Genomic DNA, 16,634 nt, shown 5'->3' with positions numbered 1-16,634 from the left:
CTGCAGGTGAAGTGGAACCCAAGTGCAATGTCTACGTCTCCGACATCGTGGGTCAGGCAGCTGCTCTGACCCGATTATAGTTATCCCGTATGCAAGAGAAATAGGTGTATTGTGGTTCCATGCGTAACAAGAGTGAGAATATGTGTATTTAGCCCCGTGTGTAAACAGTGTTGCGTAAAGTGTAGAATAAACGTTGTTGCCTCCTAAATAGTGTCTCTAAATGACTCCCTACATATTTATAGAGCGCTGGTCGTAGCTTACAACGCCACAGCGGAATGGGGCGGTTTAGTTGCCAGGTGCGTGCTACGAGGATTGAGGAACGAGTGACAGCGATAGAGGGCAACTTTTGGTCCACGAAAAAGGTTGGGGGAGGGACGTGAAGGAGTGGAGGGGCGATGATTGGCATCATCAGAAGCAATGCAGGAAAAATGCAGCCCAACCGGATCGTTGACGCGCCTCGCTGGTGTCTCGGCGTGAGAGCGATTATCTCGCAAGTAGAACGCTGGCGATTAAAGTCCTGGCTCCGTGGTTGACTCAGCCCGCATCCCCCCTCCCCTACCCCCCTTCAACAAGGTCACGCTGCCAGGTTGCTGTTTTACGTGAGTTGATGTATGTTTAGTGCATAACACATCCCAGTGTACTGTACAGTTTATATATTGTTATTGACAGGGCCGTCCACAGGGGGGGAGGGGGGTGCGGGAACACGGGGCAAACCCACACCGTGTGGGCCCCCCAACTCCTCCAAACTAAACCCGGAGCATTGCATCTGATACCGTGACGTCAACGCGCGGTGCCCCCCCCCCCCCCAAAGCGTGGGGCCCGGGGCTGTCGCCCCATTCATCGTGTAGCCCTAGGGACGACTCTGGTCAATGGGTTGTCTTGGGGAACTTGTGGTGGTTCTTAGCTGACGTGCTGATGATGCTGCTGCTGATGATGATGTTGCTGCTGCTGATGATGCTGCTGCTGCTGCTGATGATGATGATGATGCTGCTGCTGCTGCTGCTGATGATGATGCTGCTGCCGATGATGATGCTGCTGCTGATGCTGCTGCTGCTGATGATGATGCTGCTGCTGATGATTGTTTGCGGTGCTCTGATTCATTGCGCTTAATCCTCGTTCCGATCGCCCTTTGGGACTTCTATTACACTCGCCCGGGGCGTTGGATCAAGCGCTACACGATGATAATCGCATTCAATGCGCATGCGCCGGTCGCTTGCGCTGAACACGTTTTATATTTTAGTTTTGCGGTTGCGCTGTACAGCTCTCTGATGTGCTTTCGGAGTTTACCGCCGTTTGTTCAGCATAATGTCCGACGTTTCGCTCCATGTGCTGGGAGCTTCTTCAGGAAGTGAGGCAGCTCTCTGAACAACACGTGGGGGTGGGGGCGACATCGCCGAGCGGTCGCCCCCTTGTTGAAGAGGTTCGAACCCGGCAGGCCGACCTGGTTAATACTGCGGCTGTATTTAACCATAACACATACCCTGTGCCGTCTGCTTCACAGTGGACGTTACCGATGCCCGTGACGGTCATTCGCGGTAGTAGGACATCGCGTACCGCCGTAGCGGTCGGCCAAATATTTGGCAAATTCGAAACATTACAATCGAAAATTACCTAATTGGGATTACGCATCGCAATTCTCTCTCCCCCCCCTGCCGGCAGACGATCGCCCTCTTGCAGGCCGGTACCAAGTCACCTTGCATCGCAGAGGGACAGCTGCCACCGGGGGGGGGGGAGGTGCCCTTTGGAATGTGTGAGGCGAAGGGTGATGCAAGGTGCTCTTGAGGTGCTCAGACTTTTACGCAAGCACCATGTCAATGCGAAACATCGCCGTCGTTATAAGGGGCCGTCCATAAATGACGTCACGCACCTGGGGGGGGTGGGGGTCAGACATTTGTGACGATGTGTGACGAGGGGGAGGGGGTGAGAAATGTGACGTCACATCAAAATGCGAAACTTGAAATAAATATAGGCAACACGTTCTACTTAATTAAATAGACTTTTTAATAAATGTTTTCTCCTACAACATAAGAGTGCAGCGCCACATTAAATACGCACTACAATGACAATAGTTTAAAGCGATGTTTACATACCGCACCAGGTACTCATTTGAGGCTGAGTCGACCTAGGCGAGGCCCAGGACGGGTTCAGGATAATCGTCACCGGTGTTGGCCGTGAGAGGATATCGAACCAAGGTCGCCACACGCACACACACAAATGTAGAGTCACAAATCGTATCTAAGGCGACCGGTGGTGCCATTGTATGCGTCCAGGGGGTGTCGCATTGACCAACACAGCCAGGCCCCGCCTCAACTCCTCCATCCACCACGACAAGACGGCGCGCATGAGTACCCACGACATTGTAAAGTGATCATAATAACAACAACTACTCCAAACCACCTTTGAGCTGGTGGTAGTGTGGACGAGGCTGAGAGGGCTTCTCTCGAGCAGCGTGACTGCGCGTCGTGAAACCTCGGTCGCGTCTTTGCAGCAAGTCCAGCCGTGCACCGTTTTTGTATTTGGTGGCCACGGTGTGTGCGTTTTCGTTTTGTTGTAAATTGATTCCGCGATGCAAACGAACGAGAGCGCCTGTCATGCTGGTGTACACACGCGCATGCTCGCATTACCTCGCATTGGGTCCGTGAGATTGTGTAAATACGGTCTTTGTGTGCAGGAGCACGCGTTTGAGCGAGGCTTGGAAACTGTCTTGTTGTTGTTGTTAGCGCACTATCTTGTGAACGCCAACATCGGGAATTATTCTTTTGCGCCGACTAAAATTGTACCGGACAGACCTCGTTGGCGGTCCACGGCTCAGTGAGCGACACTCGCGCGGGGGGGCAGGGGGGGTGTTTGACCATACTTCACCTCGATGGTCGGAGTGGGTTTGTGAAGCGGCCCCCTGGAACAGCGCAGGCGTCAATCTCCGCGGGTGTTCTCTCTAATTAGCGGTGCAGTGCGCTAACCAATGCGCCACTACTCCACTATATATAAGATTAGTTACTGTAAATGTAATGGATACAAGTGGGCGAGACTTTATTGACGTAAAGTACTTCAACAACGCAGACCAAAGATTATATCCCAGGCAACAACAACAACAACAACAAAAAGAGATACGTGCCTCAAATGCTAAAATACAACTTCTCGATTTATTGAGGCATCTCGTGACACGTGGCACGTACAGGGGAAACGTGGCTGCCCAACACGTTCTTGTTATTATTTCATCAGCGTGGGCGACGATGGGTGTAACCCAACAGGATACAGAGAGGACCCTATCGTCTTGCACATCCATTATCATATTAGACAGGGCAGTTCATTGAGACAAGGAGCGATATTTCAATATTGACTTGAAACGTCTTGGTCTTGTGACATGACGTCAATCGATAAACCCCAATTGTACAATAAGTTAGTTACCTGTGAGCAACCTCAATGGCCCTTATTCAGAGTTGCCGAGCGAGGGCAGAGACACTGGCTGACTTACAGTGTGAAATGTACACTTCACACTGAAGTGAGGAGTAAAAGTCTGCACACTTCACACTGCGGTGCCTTAAACTCGTTGAATAAACTTGACACGGCAAACACTTTGGAATTGACGTCATCGTTTTTGTTCTACCATTAAGAGACGTTGAGCAGAAAACATTAGAATTGGTAAAGAAGTCACGCGCACACTTTACGTGTATATAGACAAAGTATTTAATTGACTTTTGCAGCAATTTAACCATTTTGGATTTGGACCGTAAAAGGAGCACCCAAACTGGCCCACTCTGGCACCTGATGTCACAGGGGCATTTAAGCCTCATTAAAATAAACAAAAACGGTTATACAAATTGTCCCATCGTTGAGGTGTGACGGTCCCCTGCGACAACAACAACACAAAATCGGTGGCTCCAGGAACCCAAACACTGTCATTTCAACAGCGGAATGCCAACAACGCCATCTCGCTCCCGTGGACGTCCACGGGAGCGCGTGGTGGTCGCTCACCCTGACAGAGGTCGTGACCCCATCGAGTCGCACTGCCCGCCACGAGCGCATCCTTCTCCCTCACTCCCGTAGCTGCAGCTGCTGCTGCTGCCCCGACCGTCTGGGTGCAGCTGCGCGTGGCCGCCTGTAATGCAGAGCTGTGTGGAGGCAGCAGCGAGGGATGGAGGATCACCGCACCAATGTCGTGAAACTCCCTTCGCGTAGGCGACGCGGAGGTGCTCTACCCTGGCTTGCCGCGAGAAGGCAGTGCAGCAAATGTCGACTCCATCTGTTCCATCTGTACGGGATTTAGTGTTGCACCCTCGCGTGCGTGGGTTTCCCCTGGCTGATCCGACTTCCTCCCATACGTGTAACTCATTGCTTGGCTTAAAACATCTTATTATAAAGAGGACCGCAGAGCTTGGCGTCGGCTCAACGCGTAGTTGCTGCCTTCCTGCTTGTCTGTGAGCCCTCGCACCTCTGATTCATTCTCTCTCTTCAGGAGGCAAATTGAGGTTCATACTAGCAACTGTTGTTCCACTCAGTTCTGTCTCCCGTCCCTTTCCTGCATTGTTCGCGTCCAGATGAGCGTGGTGTCTAACCGACTTGGTCTAACGCAACCCTGCGGTGTGACCGTGTTTCAAATGGTTGAGGGGAGGGAGGAAGGGGGAGGGGGAACCACAAACCCAGTGGAGAGCAATGCCACCGTCAATGGAAACAAACTTTAAGCTCGCGTTAAATGTTTAACAGAACGCGTAACGGGAACGATCTGCCTTGTCCGCCATGGAACTCTGTTCCAGCTCCCACCCCAAGTATATATATTCCACTTTTATTTTAGCGACGGTAAGAATTTAAACTAAACTATTGTTGTTGTTTTACCACCATGTAAGGCCCACTGAGCTATCCATGTACCGCAGCTCTTTTTACGAAGCGACCTGGCCACCAATGATAGCTCAGCGAGGTGGCTGATCACGTGGACATTTATAGCAGCCAAATACTCTAAACGCGTGATGTTGATTCTAAATGTGGAGGGAAAAACTGGAGGACCCGGAGAAAAAAATCCACGCGACCACGAGGAGAGAGAGACCCACGCGTCGTTGACAAGCAACTGCGACTTTTAGTCCTTTCCCATTCCGATGACGTGCGTGTACGTCCCTAGACGTACGTCATCGGAACGGGAAAGGGTTAATATTGAATGTCCCGGGAAGACTTCTGGCGAAGGAGACAAAACCCGGACAGGATTTCACCCCTAATCATATGAGGCAAGACGGGGTATCGCGCTCCCGTTTTTTGTGAGCTCCGTCCGCTACCCTGACTGTGGTTAAGGGGATGAGAAGCAACTCCGGCAGCCGCGCTGGCTAATCCTTGCGTCTGTGTTACGTGTAAAACACACGCAGCCCTCTGCAGCTTTCAAGTGGATGCAAAGTTTGCGTGACCTCACTGGACAAAGAGTAGGACCACTGAGTGCCAGCGTCATGGTCCACATTTACCAAATTGCTCGCAAAATTGCTTAATTGTGAGAAACGCGTTGCAATCATCGCCCCCCGTACTGCGACAAAAATGTGAGCAGGACCCAGCGGTTAAAATTGACTTGGGATTCAGTGAGGCTTTACCTGGATAACCGCGGACAATGCAAACGCTTGTCAAGGTTCTAATGATGCTCAATCGCGATAGCAGACTGCACATGGCGGTAGAGGAGCTGCTGCCCTTCGGGATGCTCCCGGCTCTCCGCTGCACCTTTGACCGTTTCTTTTATTTCCATCGCGGAGCAACGTCGCGAGCCTCTCCTCAACCACTCGGACACAGCGAACGCGTCCACGCGTTTATTGTTGTTATAAATACAGTTCTCCGATTTAGCACGGTTGGCTGCGAAAGAAGTTCAACATACATACACACACACGTAGAAAGGGAGTCGTCCCATGCCCGGCAGGTGGCTGATTTCCAACACTTCACTTGCCGCGATCATGCAATGTTTGTCACTGTACTTGCAAACCAGAGGTTCGCCGGTTCGATTCCATCTCCTGGCACGGCCGTTGAAACAATAGTGCAGGTTTCTCCAAATCCTCCCCTGCTGCCTCTGTCGACCCAGCCGCTGTGAATGGGGACACGGTCGATGGGCAGGCCGCGTGTGGTGGGATAACCACGTGTGGTGAGTCCGGCCAGTGTGGAAGAGTAGGCCAAAATGAGCCTTTTGATGGGGCTCGTTGTTGTTGGCATGAACAAGTCGTTTGCAGGGCTGCACCTTTATCTTGTGTTTTTTTTTTACTTTGCATTTGGAGGCCGTGACACCGAAAGTCACACGTGGTGGGCGATGGAGACATTTGGAGGCACGCGACGGGGAAGTTCCTCATCTCCCGTCAGGGTCGGAACTGGGGAACGCAGCCAGCGACCTCCGCCCTGGCCGGCCAGCCGGCGTACACGTTGCTTCTCTTGTTGTTTTCGACGAGCTGTGAAGCGGGACGCAGGCCACAGAGACAATTTGGCAGACGGCAGATAATTTTACGGCAGGACGATTATGGGCTCAAAGGTTCAAATAAGAGGCGTGCAATTGCCGCCCGAGCGGCGATAATCGCACGAAGGTTGTTGCCACGCCTACGTTCATAAAATAAAAACTGGTGGAGGGGGCCGGGCTGCGGGGGGGGGGCGCTCTATCCAACGAATTATTGTCTGTTACTTAGACGCACATTATGAGTCAAGTCTCTAATAATGGTAGGCACCTCTTCATAGCGTACATCACGTGGGGTGTGAACGTACACATACAGTAAAGGCAATAAGGAAGGGCCATTTGTCTGTCAATGTTGCTTCCTACATGATTTGCTTTGTTGTATATTTCTTGAGTCCTTCAGCCGAATGGCTTTCGAGAGGGACAATATCCAGCTGTATTTAAACAAACACGTCTCCACAACAGTTGCGCAAAGTGCTCCGATGCAGTGTTGACATTTGGCATTGAACAGGGACACATCTTGGAGACACGATCAAGCTGCCGGGTACCTAATATCGCCTGGCATCCACGGCCGCACTTTTGCTCAGCAAGTCCGACTGTGCGGATGAGACCCAGGAATGGGGAAAGCCAATGTAATGTAACAACAAATTCAAATACATTTGTAGAGATTAATGGATATTCATATAGAGTGAATCATCGATCATCCGGCGGCTTCGAGGGAGAGAGGGTGATGGATTTTCAAAAACACCGGATAATTACTAATCATTATTTAATGTAGCTTATTTTTTGCAAATTCTTGTATGGAATGTTTTTAGGTGTTTTCATGTGTTGTTTAGTGTTTTATTATTATGTTAATAAATATTAAATTGGCATAAATACTTGAAAAAGTGCTTGTATTTACTGCACCGTACTTACCACTCCAATCTGGACGACTCGGCATGTGGTTATGTATATACGTGCAGTAGTTTCATCGTTTGAGTTGCATGCAGTGTATCGTGTGCTGCGTGTAACATTCGACACTGAAATCAAGCGTAGCCACTTTGTTTCGTCACGCGACGCGGTGCCCATCGCCGGACTGGTCACAGCCTTTGGAGCGGTGTTGCAATCAGCAGCCCGATAATGATTATCGATGACCACCTGTATTCACCGAATGACTCACAATGCTCCGCGCCAATGGACAACGAGAGTCTTGTTTTTTGTTGTGCAGCGTGCACCGTGTGTGTGCGTGCGTGTGTCGAGTCTATATTATTTATTGATGCACGACCTCCGCGTGGGTGCTGCAGGGCACCTGTTCAAAGGGACTTTGTCCGTTCACGCCCTTGGCTCCGAGGAAGACCCAGCTGTCTCGGAACTTGAGCGACTTGGACTGCGTGCTTCCCAGCTCCGAGAGGATGTCTCTGATCTCGCCGTCCATGCTGCAGCGGGGCGGACACAACGAGAGGGTCGATATCGCGGCAATGGTCGCGGGAGAGGGAACACGATTTTACGCCAAAGCATCGACGGTGAAGTGGGGAATGCGTGAATAATTGGTGCTTTCGGACGTGCGTTTGTATGCAGAAGTATTTGATTGGCTGAACGGGAGCAGACGACGGGGAGGTGTTGGGTAACCCTTTCGTTTTGATTGACAAAAGGGTTATAAATTATTATTGTTCTGAGAAAGATATTCTAAGACAGTATTTTCCTCAATGAGCTATGCAGCACGTGGTGACTGAACGTGACCTGGCCATGGATAACATCAGTGGCGAAGTATGGTCAAGTAAACGATACTACGAATAATGATAATACGATATTCTTTGGGTCTTTCGGTAAAGTCACGTAGATAGGTTCAAATAAAATAACAAAAAACTACGTCGTTTCAATCGCAACACATCACTTTACCAAAAGACCCAAAGAATATGAATTCCTGCAGTCACGAAAGCTTTAAGTCAAGATTTTATAATACGAATAATGATAATACAAATAATAACTATAATACAAATAATGATAATACGATAAATGAAGATACAAATAATGATAACACAACTAATGATAATACAAATAATGATGACACAAATAATAACGCTTTCAGAATGTAAAGCGCTGCCCCGGATCTGCTCCTCACTCTGGAAGCGAGAGAACGACTTTGAGGCACGAGGGGGAACCACAGACAAGTGGGGAGGTAAACCGGCGCCGACAATTGCCCGAGCTCTGCACTCCTTTCTATATGAAGATATTTTCAGCCGATCAACGAGCGGTGTTTACATGTGGGAGGAAAGCAGATTGCCCACAAAGAACCCATACGAGCTGGGGGGGGGGGGGGGCAACTCTCTGTCCCGTGCAGATGGAACGAATGGAGTCCACACTTTCTGGACCGCCTTCTCCTGGCGAGCGAGGGCACGGCACCTCGATGCCCACGAGAAGGGAGTTTCACAACGTTTGTGCAGTGACCCACCAACCCTCGCTGCCTTCGCAGTGCTGGGTTACAGGCCACGTGAATGGCCACCACCGTCCAGCTGCAATGTCGTAGACCACCACGTTTGCGACAATGAGGAGGCCGAACCCCGCAGGCGTTACGTGGCGCGCTGACCTTGAAGGACGTTCTCGTCATCCTTGTTCGCATCAAGAGCGCGGCGAGCACACGCAGTGCGACAGAACTCGTGAAATGTAACAAAGTCGGAGTGAGTTCGGGAAGCTGACTTCGCGATCATCAGCATATCGCAACGTCGACGACATCGAGTCGGAGGGTGAGCGACGACATTCGCGGAGTCTCTGGTAGCGACGGAGCTGTAGCGCCCGCCCGCTCCTCCCGCTCCGCCCGCTCACCGGGTCGCGACGTCGTCGAACGAGGCCACCACCACGATGGTCTTCTCCTCTATCGCCCTCAGCAGCTGCAGGCACTCCTCGGGGTCTGCAGCAGTCATTGTTATTGCCGTTGTTATGATAATAGGTAATATTATCATTCACGTTGCGTGCTCAAATTGACAAAGAGGAACGAGCGCCCCCGGGTAGAGCCCGACACCTGGCCACACAAAACTTGAGCCTCCAACGTTCTGACTGATGGCCTCGACTCTGCAGTCGCAGAGGCCTCGAGTCGCAGAAGTCCAAATACTCCTCTGAGAAAGAGGATAGGCTTTTACCCTTTCCCGGCAAAGAATGCACGGAAGCGTTAAGATGTTCAAACACCAAATCCCGGGAGGGATCACGTCTGCATTCACCACACGTGCTTGGTGCAAACCGTGCCAACAAACATGCTTTAGACAATGTACGCATCGTCCTTGAAACTGATTGGCCTCCACCAGAGGCAGCCTCCTCTGTTGCTAGCCGCACCAGTGCTAGACCGAAGAACAATGGCAAAGGTGGACAGCACAAAGACGATGCAGATATGAAAGCATTCATAGCTAGGGTTGAGCAGTTGTGTCTACACTTCGGGCAGTGCCGTGCTTTTGTGCGTTGAAGGGATCAGGAGCACCCAGAGAAAATTCTCACATTGCAGAATATCACACCTAAAACAATCCGTATAGCGAGGTCGGCGACCTACTTGCTATGCTGTGTTTTGTACCCGCCTACCTACAAATTACCCCAATTGAATTGCGAATTTGCACACTTGACGTCATGCCATGAGATGGAGAATCGTTCTTTCGTAACTATCATCCCAGCACTGCATTACCCGCGTGCTCGTGAATGGCCCGAGCAAAGAAGGAGGTATCCCAGAACTACTTCTGAGATCTCGTCAAATGTACTTCTTTACAACCACCAAGGGGCACACTCTTGCGAACCCCGACCAAGGAGAAGTGTTCATTGCTTGGCAGTTAACCGATGTTAATTTTGGCGAGTTGAGTGAGCGAACTAAAATGAATGATGGGAGTTTTGTTTGTGCTGTTATCAGTTACCGGACATTAATTTGCTCCACTGCAGAACCCGATTTAACCACAGGCTTTTGACGCTCCTGTTAGAAGCCAGGATCTCAGCAGTGCTGGCTCAGTTTCTTTGAGCCCTGACACACCCAGCATACTTGCCTAGGCTTCTGTTGATACTTAAGCATAAATGTGAGTCACCACAAGTGATATGCGAGTCGAGTCACCCACCTCCCGAGTATAAATTAAATATCCTCCTGTCCATGATTGCACCATTCATTCCTGAAAGCAATAATACAACAACAACATTGGTAATTCACGTACAAATAAAATGTACATTAAGCTTCTTGTCAGGTAATAAACTAATAATAATAACAATGTAAGCCATGTCGGTCACGGGCTAATTTGATTAACACATTCCTGTGGAGGGAGCTGGTAGGAACGTTGGGTTGCTCGGCCAATGGCCAGGGTCAACGGCGGCGTGGTGTATTCCGCAAATATGCCCGACTGTGAGGGCGGGCACAAGCCGGCGTGAGTAGGTTAAACGTTGAGTTTTATAAGGGCACCACGGGGTGACCAGCCCCTCCCCACCCAGCCCCACCCCTCCCACCCCACACCCAGCCCCACCCAGCCCCTCCCCACCCTCCCCACCCAGCCCCTCCCCACCCTCCCCACCCCGCCCCTCCCCGCCCCTCCCCACCCTCCCCTCCCCACCCAGCCCCTCCCTCCCCACCCAGCCCCTCCCTGCACGACGGACGGACACAATAATCCCCCGTGGGCTGATGTAACCAGGAGATTCCTACCAGTATTACTTCACCAGACTGGCAAGTGCAGAATGGCAGATGGGGGCACAGGATTTAGTTTGGATATCACTCACCACTGATGTTGATTTTTAGGCAGTAATTAAACTCAGGTTATCAGGTACATGGCAAGCATCAGGTAATGCCGATTACATTCTGCGCATTCTTTTTTCGTTCTTTTTGGTAATTTCCCCCCAATTTTATCCTGACTGCGCGCTATTGATATCATGTAATAAGACTCATTAACTGCCTCAAAACATTGTAACATATATAGAGGACAGCAGAGCTTGGGGAATTGTTGGCACCGGCTCCCCGCCTGGCTTCCTACCAGCTCGTCTCAGGCTCCTCAAAACGTATGAATTCCAATTTGCAAGAATGAGGCTATATACAACTTAAACATGATATTATTATTGTTGTTGTCATCAGACAAAGTATTCAGTCAGATCTCTCGCAGCGGAGTCCATTCCTCTGTGCTAGGGAATGGCCCACAGAATTAAATATCACAAAGCTACCTCTGATATCCCTTCAGGTAACGTCTGATCAACACGACATGGAGCAGTACTTTTGCACTGCCTCTGCCATTGTGAGAGTAACATTCATCGCAGGACAGTTTAACATATACATCCCCATATGTTTAAATACTCGCAGTGGGAATTGGCCTATATGAAATTAGCAGAACCAAATGTAATACGGTAGCTTCTTGTGACGTTGTTGGTGGCTGGGCAGAGACCATCGACAGATTCATTCCAGGCAGGTTCCTGGACATGAACCCATGGGCCAGCAGTCCCAGACCAGTGCTCTAAGCCACCAGGCCACCCCTCGACACTGAAGATGAGTGCTTACCATTGATGAGCACCACACTGAGACCTCCCGGCATCTCGCTCAGAGCTGGCATCGTGACGCTGGGGCACACGGACCGGGAGAGAAGGAACGGCGCTCAGTGCAATGGCCACGCACGAGCGCTTCAGGCCACATGAACCACCGCCGGCCAATACGTCCCACGAATGTGTGAAACGTTCCCTGCGAATTACTCCACGGGGGATCACACGCAGCAGCAGCAGCATCGTCCAGCTGCTGCGAGCACTTGGCAGGACCCTCCCCGAGAAAGAGTCTTGAGACTCGGAGAGCCAGCGCAGTAACAATAATAATGATGATGACACCGCCACCATCCAAAGTGTGCCCGTTCCTGAAGCCACGGCTCGACATTGTGGTGCCAATCCGAGTCTCATTTTATGGCGCTGCTGAGTCTCTTCGTTTTCACCGATTTGGTTGCCCATTCGGGCGGCGTTCCCCTCGCCGCTAGAGGTTGCCCCCCACGGTCGCACCCACTCGGCCCACTCGCCCCCACCCTTGCCCCGGCACTTGCTGTGCCCCCTACCCCCTGAGGTTCCGAGCGCATGCGTTGGTTCAACGCTGAAGCACTCACATCGCGTCCTCCCAGCAGATCTTGCTTGCGAGGACGTTCGCCGCTCCGCTCACGACCTTGAAGGAGAAGTGGCCGGGCGGGCACGGGGACGTCAGCCCGCATTTGAAGAGCACCTGCTCATCTGCACGGCGCGCACGCACAGATGCACGCGCACAGCACGCGTCGCACGCGTCACACACACCACACGCGTCACACGCCGATGACCCCTGCATCGCGAAGTCAGCAGGGTGCGCTGACCGTCACACCACGGCAAGCGGCGTCACCCCTCCTCCCTCCCGGACAAAGCGAGGGCGTTCACCGTGTTGCAACAAAAACTGCGCTCGTCCCCAATCGGGCCAAGGCCAGGGCGACTACGCACGCGTCACGGCGGGGGAAGCCGTCCAGTCGACCACTCTCTCCGCGGCGCTGACGAGGAGCGCGCTGCGCTCGCTGTATCCTCTGATCAGCAGCCAGGTGAAGGCGATGCTCCCCGCTGCAGCGAGGACGCAGTAGATTCCTGCCGGAGACGACGGGAGAGGACGCGTGAGCCAACGGAGGGATCGGTCGTTGAGTCTCGCCGGGAGAGTCGCGCGCGCGCGAGCGCCGATGTGGATTTGGTCCCACTTGTCCACCGACGCATCCGGGTCGAGCCCAGCACGGGACTCTCACGGTACGGGGTGGGTTTTTTTTGTTTGTTTCCCACTGGCTATTTTCTGCGCCGAGCCAGAACCAAGGCGCGATACACTGGGCCTCGCAATACGTTTGAGTCCGGCTGGGAGCCACACAGGGCCATCCATCGCGTGTGACGTTGGTTAGTAACGCTGCGAGGTGACACTCGTTCGTCGCGTCAGCGGCACGGCTCGGCTTCTGCAATGGAAAAAAAAAACAATCGGCTGCTCCCTGAGCTGCGCCGAACTGACTGTAGGTGCAGTTCGATTTGTGCGATGGCAAATGATGTTGGAGTACCAGGAAACATGGTGGCTACATATTTGAATCCAGGAGCCTGTTTCCCAAATGCCCCTTGCTGATTCTCTAGAATACAAACCAAATTCCATATCTTATAATAATTTTAATAACGGTCATTTATCCAGGGAAGTCTGACTGAGTCTCAGGACTGTGTTTTTCTTTTCTTCTGGAGGGTCCTGCATTTGTATGTTTGACCAGTTCCATTTCAAAGAGAGAAAACCAGACCCATGGTAAATGATTGTTATCAGTCCCAGATCGGCTCAAGAACCCACTGACTGGACTACCTTATCTTGGCCACTTCGCAGGCCAGCGAATGTAAGCGTTTCACAAGTCTCCACGATCCTCCAGCCCTTGCCGCCAAATCTATCGATGACAGCCACGCTCACCCACGTCCGATGTTTTTTTGGAATCCTGACTTTATTTGAAGCCAATTTAGCAGCCACGTGCTTACCCAGTAAACATCCCAACGTTGAATCAACGTTGGCCCGACGTTCTATGATTGGAGTGTTCATGTGTATAAAACCTTGAATGCAGGTAGCCGTCTGTGATGGAACTGAGTTTTCAGGTATGGTGAGTTGATGTTAGCAGCACGGTCACCATTGACTGAACATACAAACCATCAGATTAATTTTGCTACACTTCCAGCTCTGAGAAATGTAAATATCAGTTTGACTGCCGTGCAATGAACATGTGACAGGGACATGTGGGAAAGTGCTGCCTGCTTCGTGTGTGCGGAACAGAGGCCACTTGAATGTATCTCAGAGGTAGCTCTATGATATCAACTTCTCTAAGCCGAATTCGTGTCACGACACGAACGCCGTTGAGCAAACTCGGGATTGAAATCGCAGGAAATGTTTCCCCCAAAAATATCTGAGAACATTTCTACAACAGTTTTTTTTCTTTTTTTCAGTTTTGGTCCAGTAGCCTCCTGTGTGCTGCCGAGGCTGTGGGCTGGTGTCTGACGTCAGGCCCAGTGCTGCCACGTGCTCCTGACCTCGCAGATTTTATGTCTCCGTCTGCAAGAGGAGGAAACACGTTTCCAAACACAAATGATGCGACGTGTGTCTCCTGATGTTCTAATGCCTCCCAAGATCATTTACCACCACACCTAAAGTGGGCAAACTGAGAACGGTCCCTGGCTACTTTAGATAACGTGGCACTTAACGTAATTTACTGCATGTGTCAATGTACACGTTAGGTGCTCGCTAACAGCACTTGCCCCTACAGTCTGTTAAGGCTATACGGGGGATCTTTTTATATTTGTGCTTCAGTAGGGATGCAACACATCTGCCAGTGTACGTTGTGTAGCTAAGCCACATGTGGTGCTTTCACACGACTGTATATTTACTGCACAGGTGATATCCATGGTGATCCATGCCCCACTGATTTTCAATGACCCTCTTTTTACTCTCTTCTCACTCGCGACAGCGATGGCTCTGCATCTTACACAAGATCTTCTCCCCGTGTAGCCTGAACAGACTGTTGGGTCCAGTGCCGCTAGCGAGTAGCACCTATGAAGGGTGTCACGGCACACGAAGAGGTGGGTGGCCAGCATCACGCCCGGCCGCATTTGTCTCCCCAGTCCTGATCTTTACCGCAACAGGTATTCGCTTAAAGGCTGAGTCAACCTAAGCGAGGCCCAGGACCGGTTCAGATGTTCTTCGCCGATGTTGACCATGAGCGGGAATCGAACTCAGGTTGCCTGGTTTGCAGTGCCGTGGGCTAATTGCTACATCACCGCGATGTATGCCAGTGGTGAGTGATAAACGATTGAATACGGGACAGGTATGAAGATTGCTGGGAGACTTGGTTAGGTGTTTGAAAATAAAACGTTAATCTCTCTAGTATTTATATTCTTTTAGTGGGGTACCTACAACTAGATAAGCCGCTGTAATAAACACTTGACTATAGCCGTCACGTGTTATTTAAAAAGTATCAAAATAACAGAAGGATACATTGCGTAATCACAATTTACACTTCACGTGCAGAAATGTATCGGTTAGAAATACGGTGCGGCGATGTTTACATGTCGTACACTTTATACACAACCAAATTTGACATTATAAGCGTCGGATGACAGCGAAATTACAGCGTGTGGACAGAGGCGTGCACTCATAATTCGTAAACAAATATAATTGTACAGCGCTTCACACTGCGTGGTTGAATGATGTGATTAGGTGAAAAGATATGTTTTCCAATACCGATAAGTTCAAGTCATCTTCAACGGCTCATTACTCGGGACGAGAACATCCCAAAAGACTGCCGGCGGTGTCGGTATTACCAGGACATTGCAAGTGGTCAGTGCCGGATTAAGACAATGCAGGGCCTGGAGCATATGTTACAAAGGGGCCCTAAATAAAATAAAATAAAACACGTAAATATTAAAACACTATATTTTTTCTTGCACGGTAATGTAATGATATTTTTTCATTTGATAAACAGCCAGATAATGCGACAAATCGCTAACCTTAAACACCCAATCGTTCATAAAAGTTGAAGGCAGTATAGTACTATAGTAATAGAGCAAGTGCAAAATCACTGAACCGGAATTGATAGCTTGAAAGCATTTAGCGCGGGGACCTTGAAAGTGCGGGGCCAGTGGCATATGTAGCTACTTTTGCTCCTGGGATAATCCGGCACTGCAAGTGGTGGGAATGTGCAAACTAAAACATTGGAAGCGATCTCAGCGGAGAGGCTGGCACCACCTGGAACGCTCCAATCTCGATGTTACGGAGAGTGCAGCACGTGGAGGTGTACAGTCGGTGGTGAAGCCCATGGGATAACATCTTCACGGTCATCAGCGAGCGTGCGTGTGGAGTTGTATTGACCAAGGTTTCAACTGGTGTCTCATTATACACGTCGTTAATAATGGATGATGCTGTTATGGATTCCCGATGCGATCAACTCCCAGTTATCGGAAGTAACAGGGGCAGAAGTGTGATCCAGATAAAAGTAAAAACACGAACAATTCCAAATGCATTACAAACTATGACATTCAAGGCATATCCATTGCAGAAGTCGATGTTTTGGCCGTACGTTTTTTTAGAGCACAGAACATTCTAACCAGTTTGCTTGTTGACTTAGAAAAAAAAACAAGCCATGGGTCACTGCCCTCCGACGAGTGAGGAACGGCTACCAATATTATCCATAGAGGTTTTTGGGTTAGATCGCGTAAATGTAAATGCGTCTTCTTGGTTCTTTCGGTAAAGTCACTTAGAAGGGAAATAATAATA

General features: G+C 50.5%; 1 protein-coding gene across 1 annotated transcript; it reads right to left on the bottom strand.

Annotated features, from left to right (window-relative positions):
* Nucleotides 1-6,311: 6,311 nt before the first annotated feature.
* LOC144947159 (protein FAM3A-like) lies at nt 6,312-9,297 on the bottom strand. The gene is made up of 3 exons (XM_078876352.1): nt 9,200-9,297; nt 7,686-7,812; nt 6,312-6,401 (listed from the first exon to the last, which is right to left on the bottom strand). Exons 1-3 carry the CDS (start codon nt 9,295-9,297, stop codon nt 6,312-6,314), a joined length of 315 nt encoding a protein of 104 aa, XP_078732478.1.
* Nucleotides 9,298-16,634: the final 7,337 nt, after the last annotated feature.

Source organism: Lampetra fluviatilis, chromosome 44, assembly GCF_964198595.1.
Source record: "Lampetra fluviatilis chromosome 44, kcLamFluv1.1, whole genome shotgun sequence".
In the NCBI taxonomy this organism is placed as follows: Eukaryota; Metazoa; Chordata; class Hyperoartia; order Petromyzontiformes; family Petromyzontidae; genus Lampetra; species Lampetra fluviatilis.
This window is presented reverse-complemented; position numbering and strand designations above follow the sequence as displayed.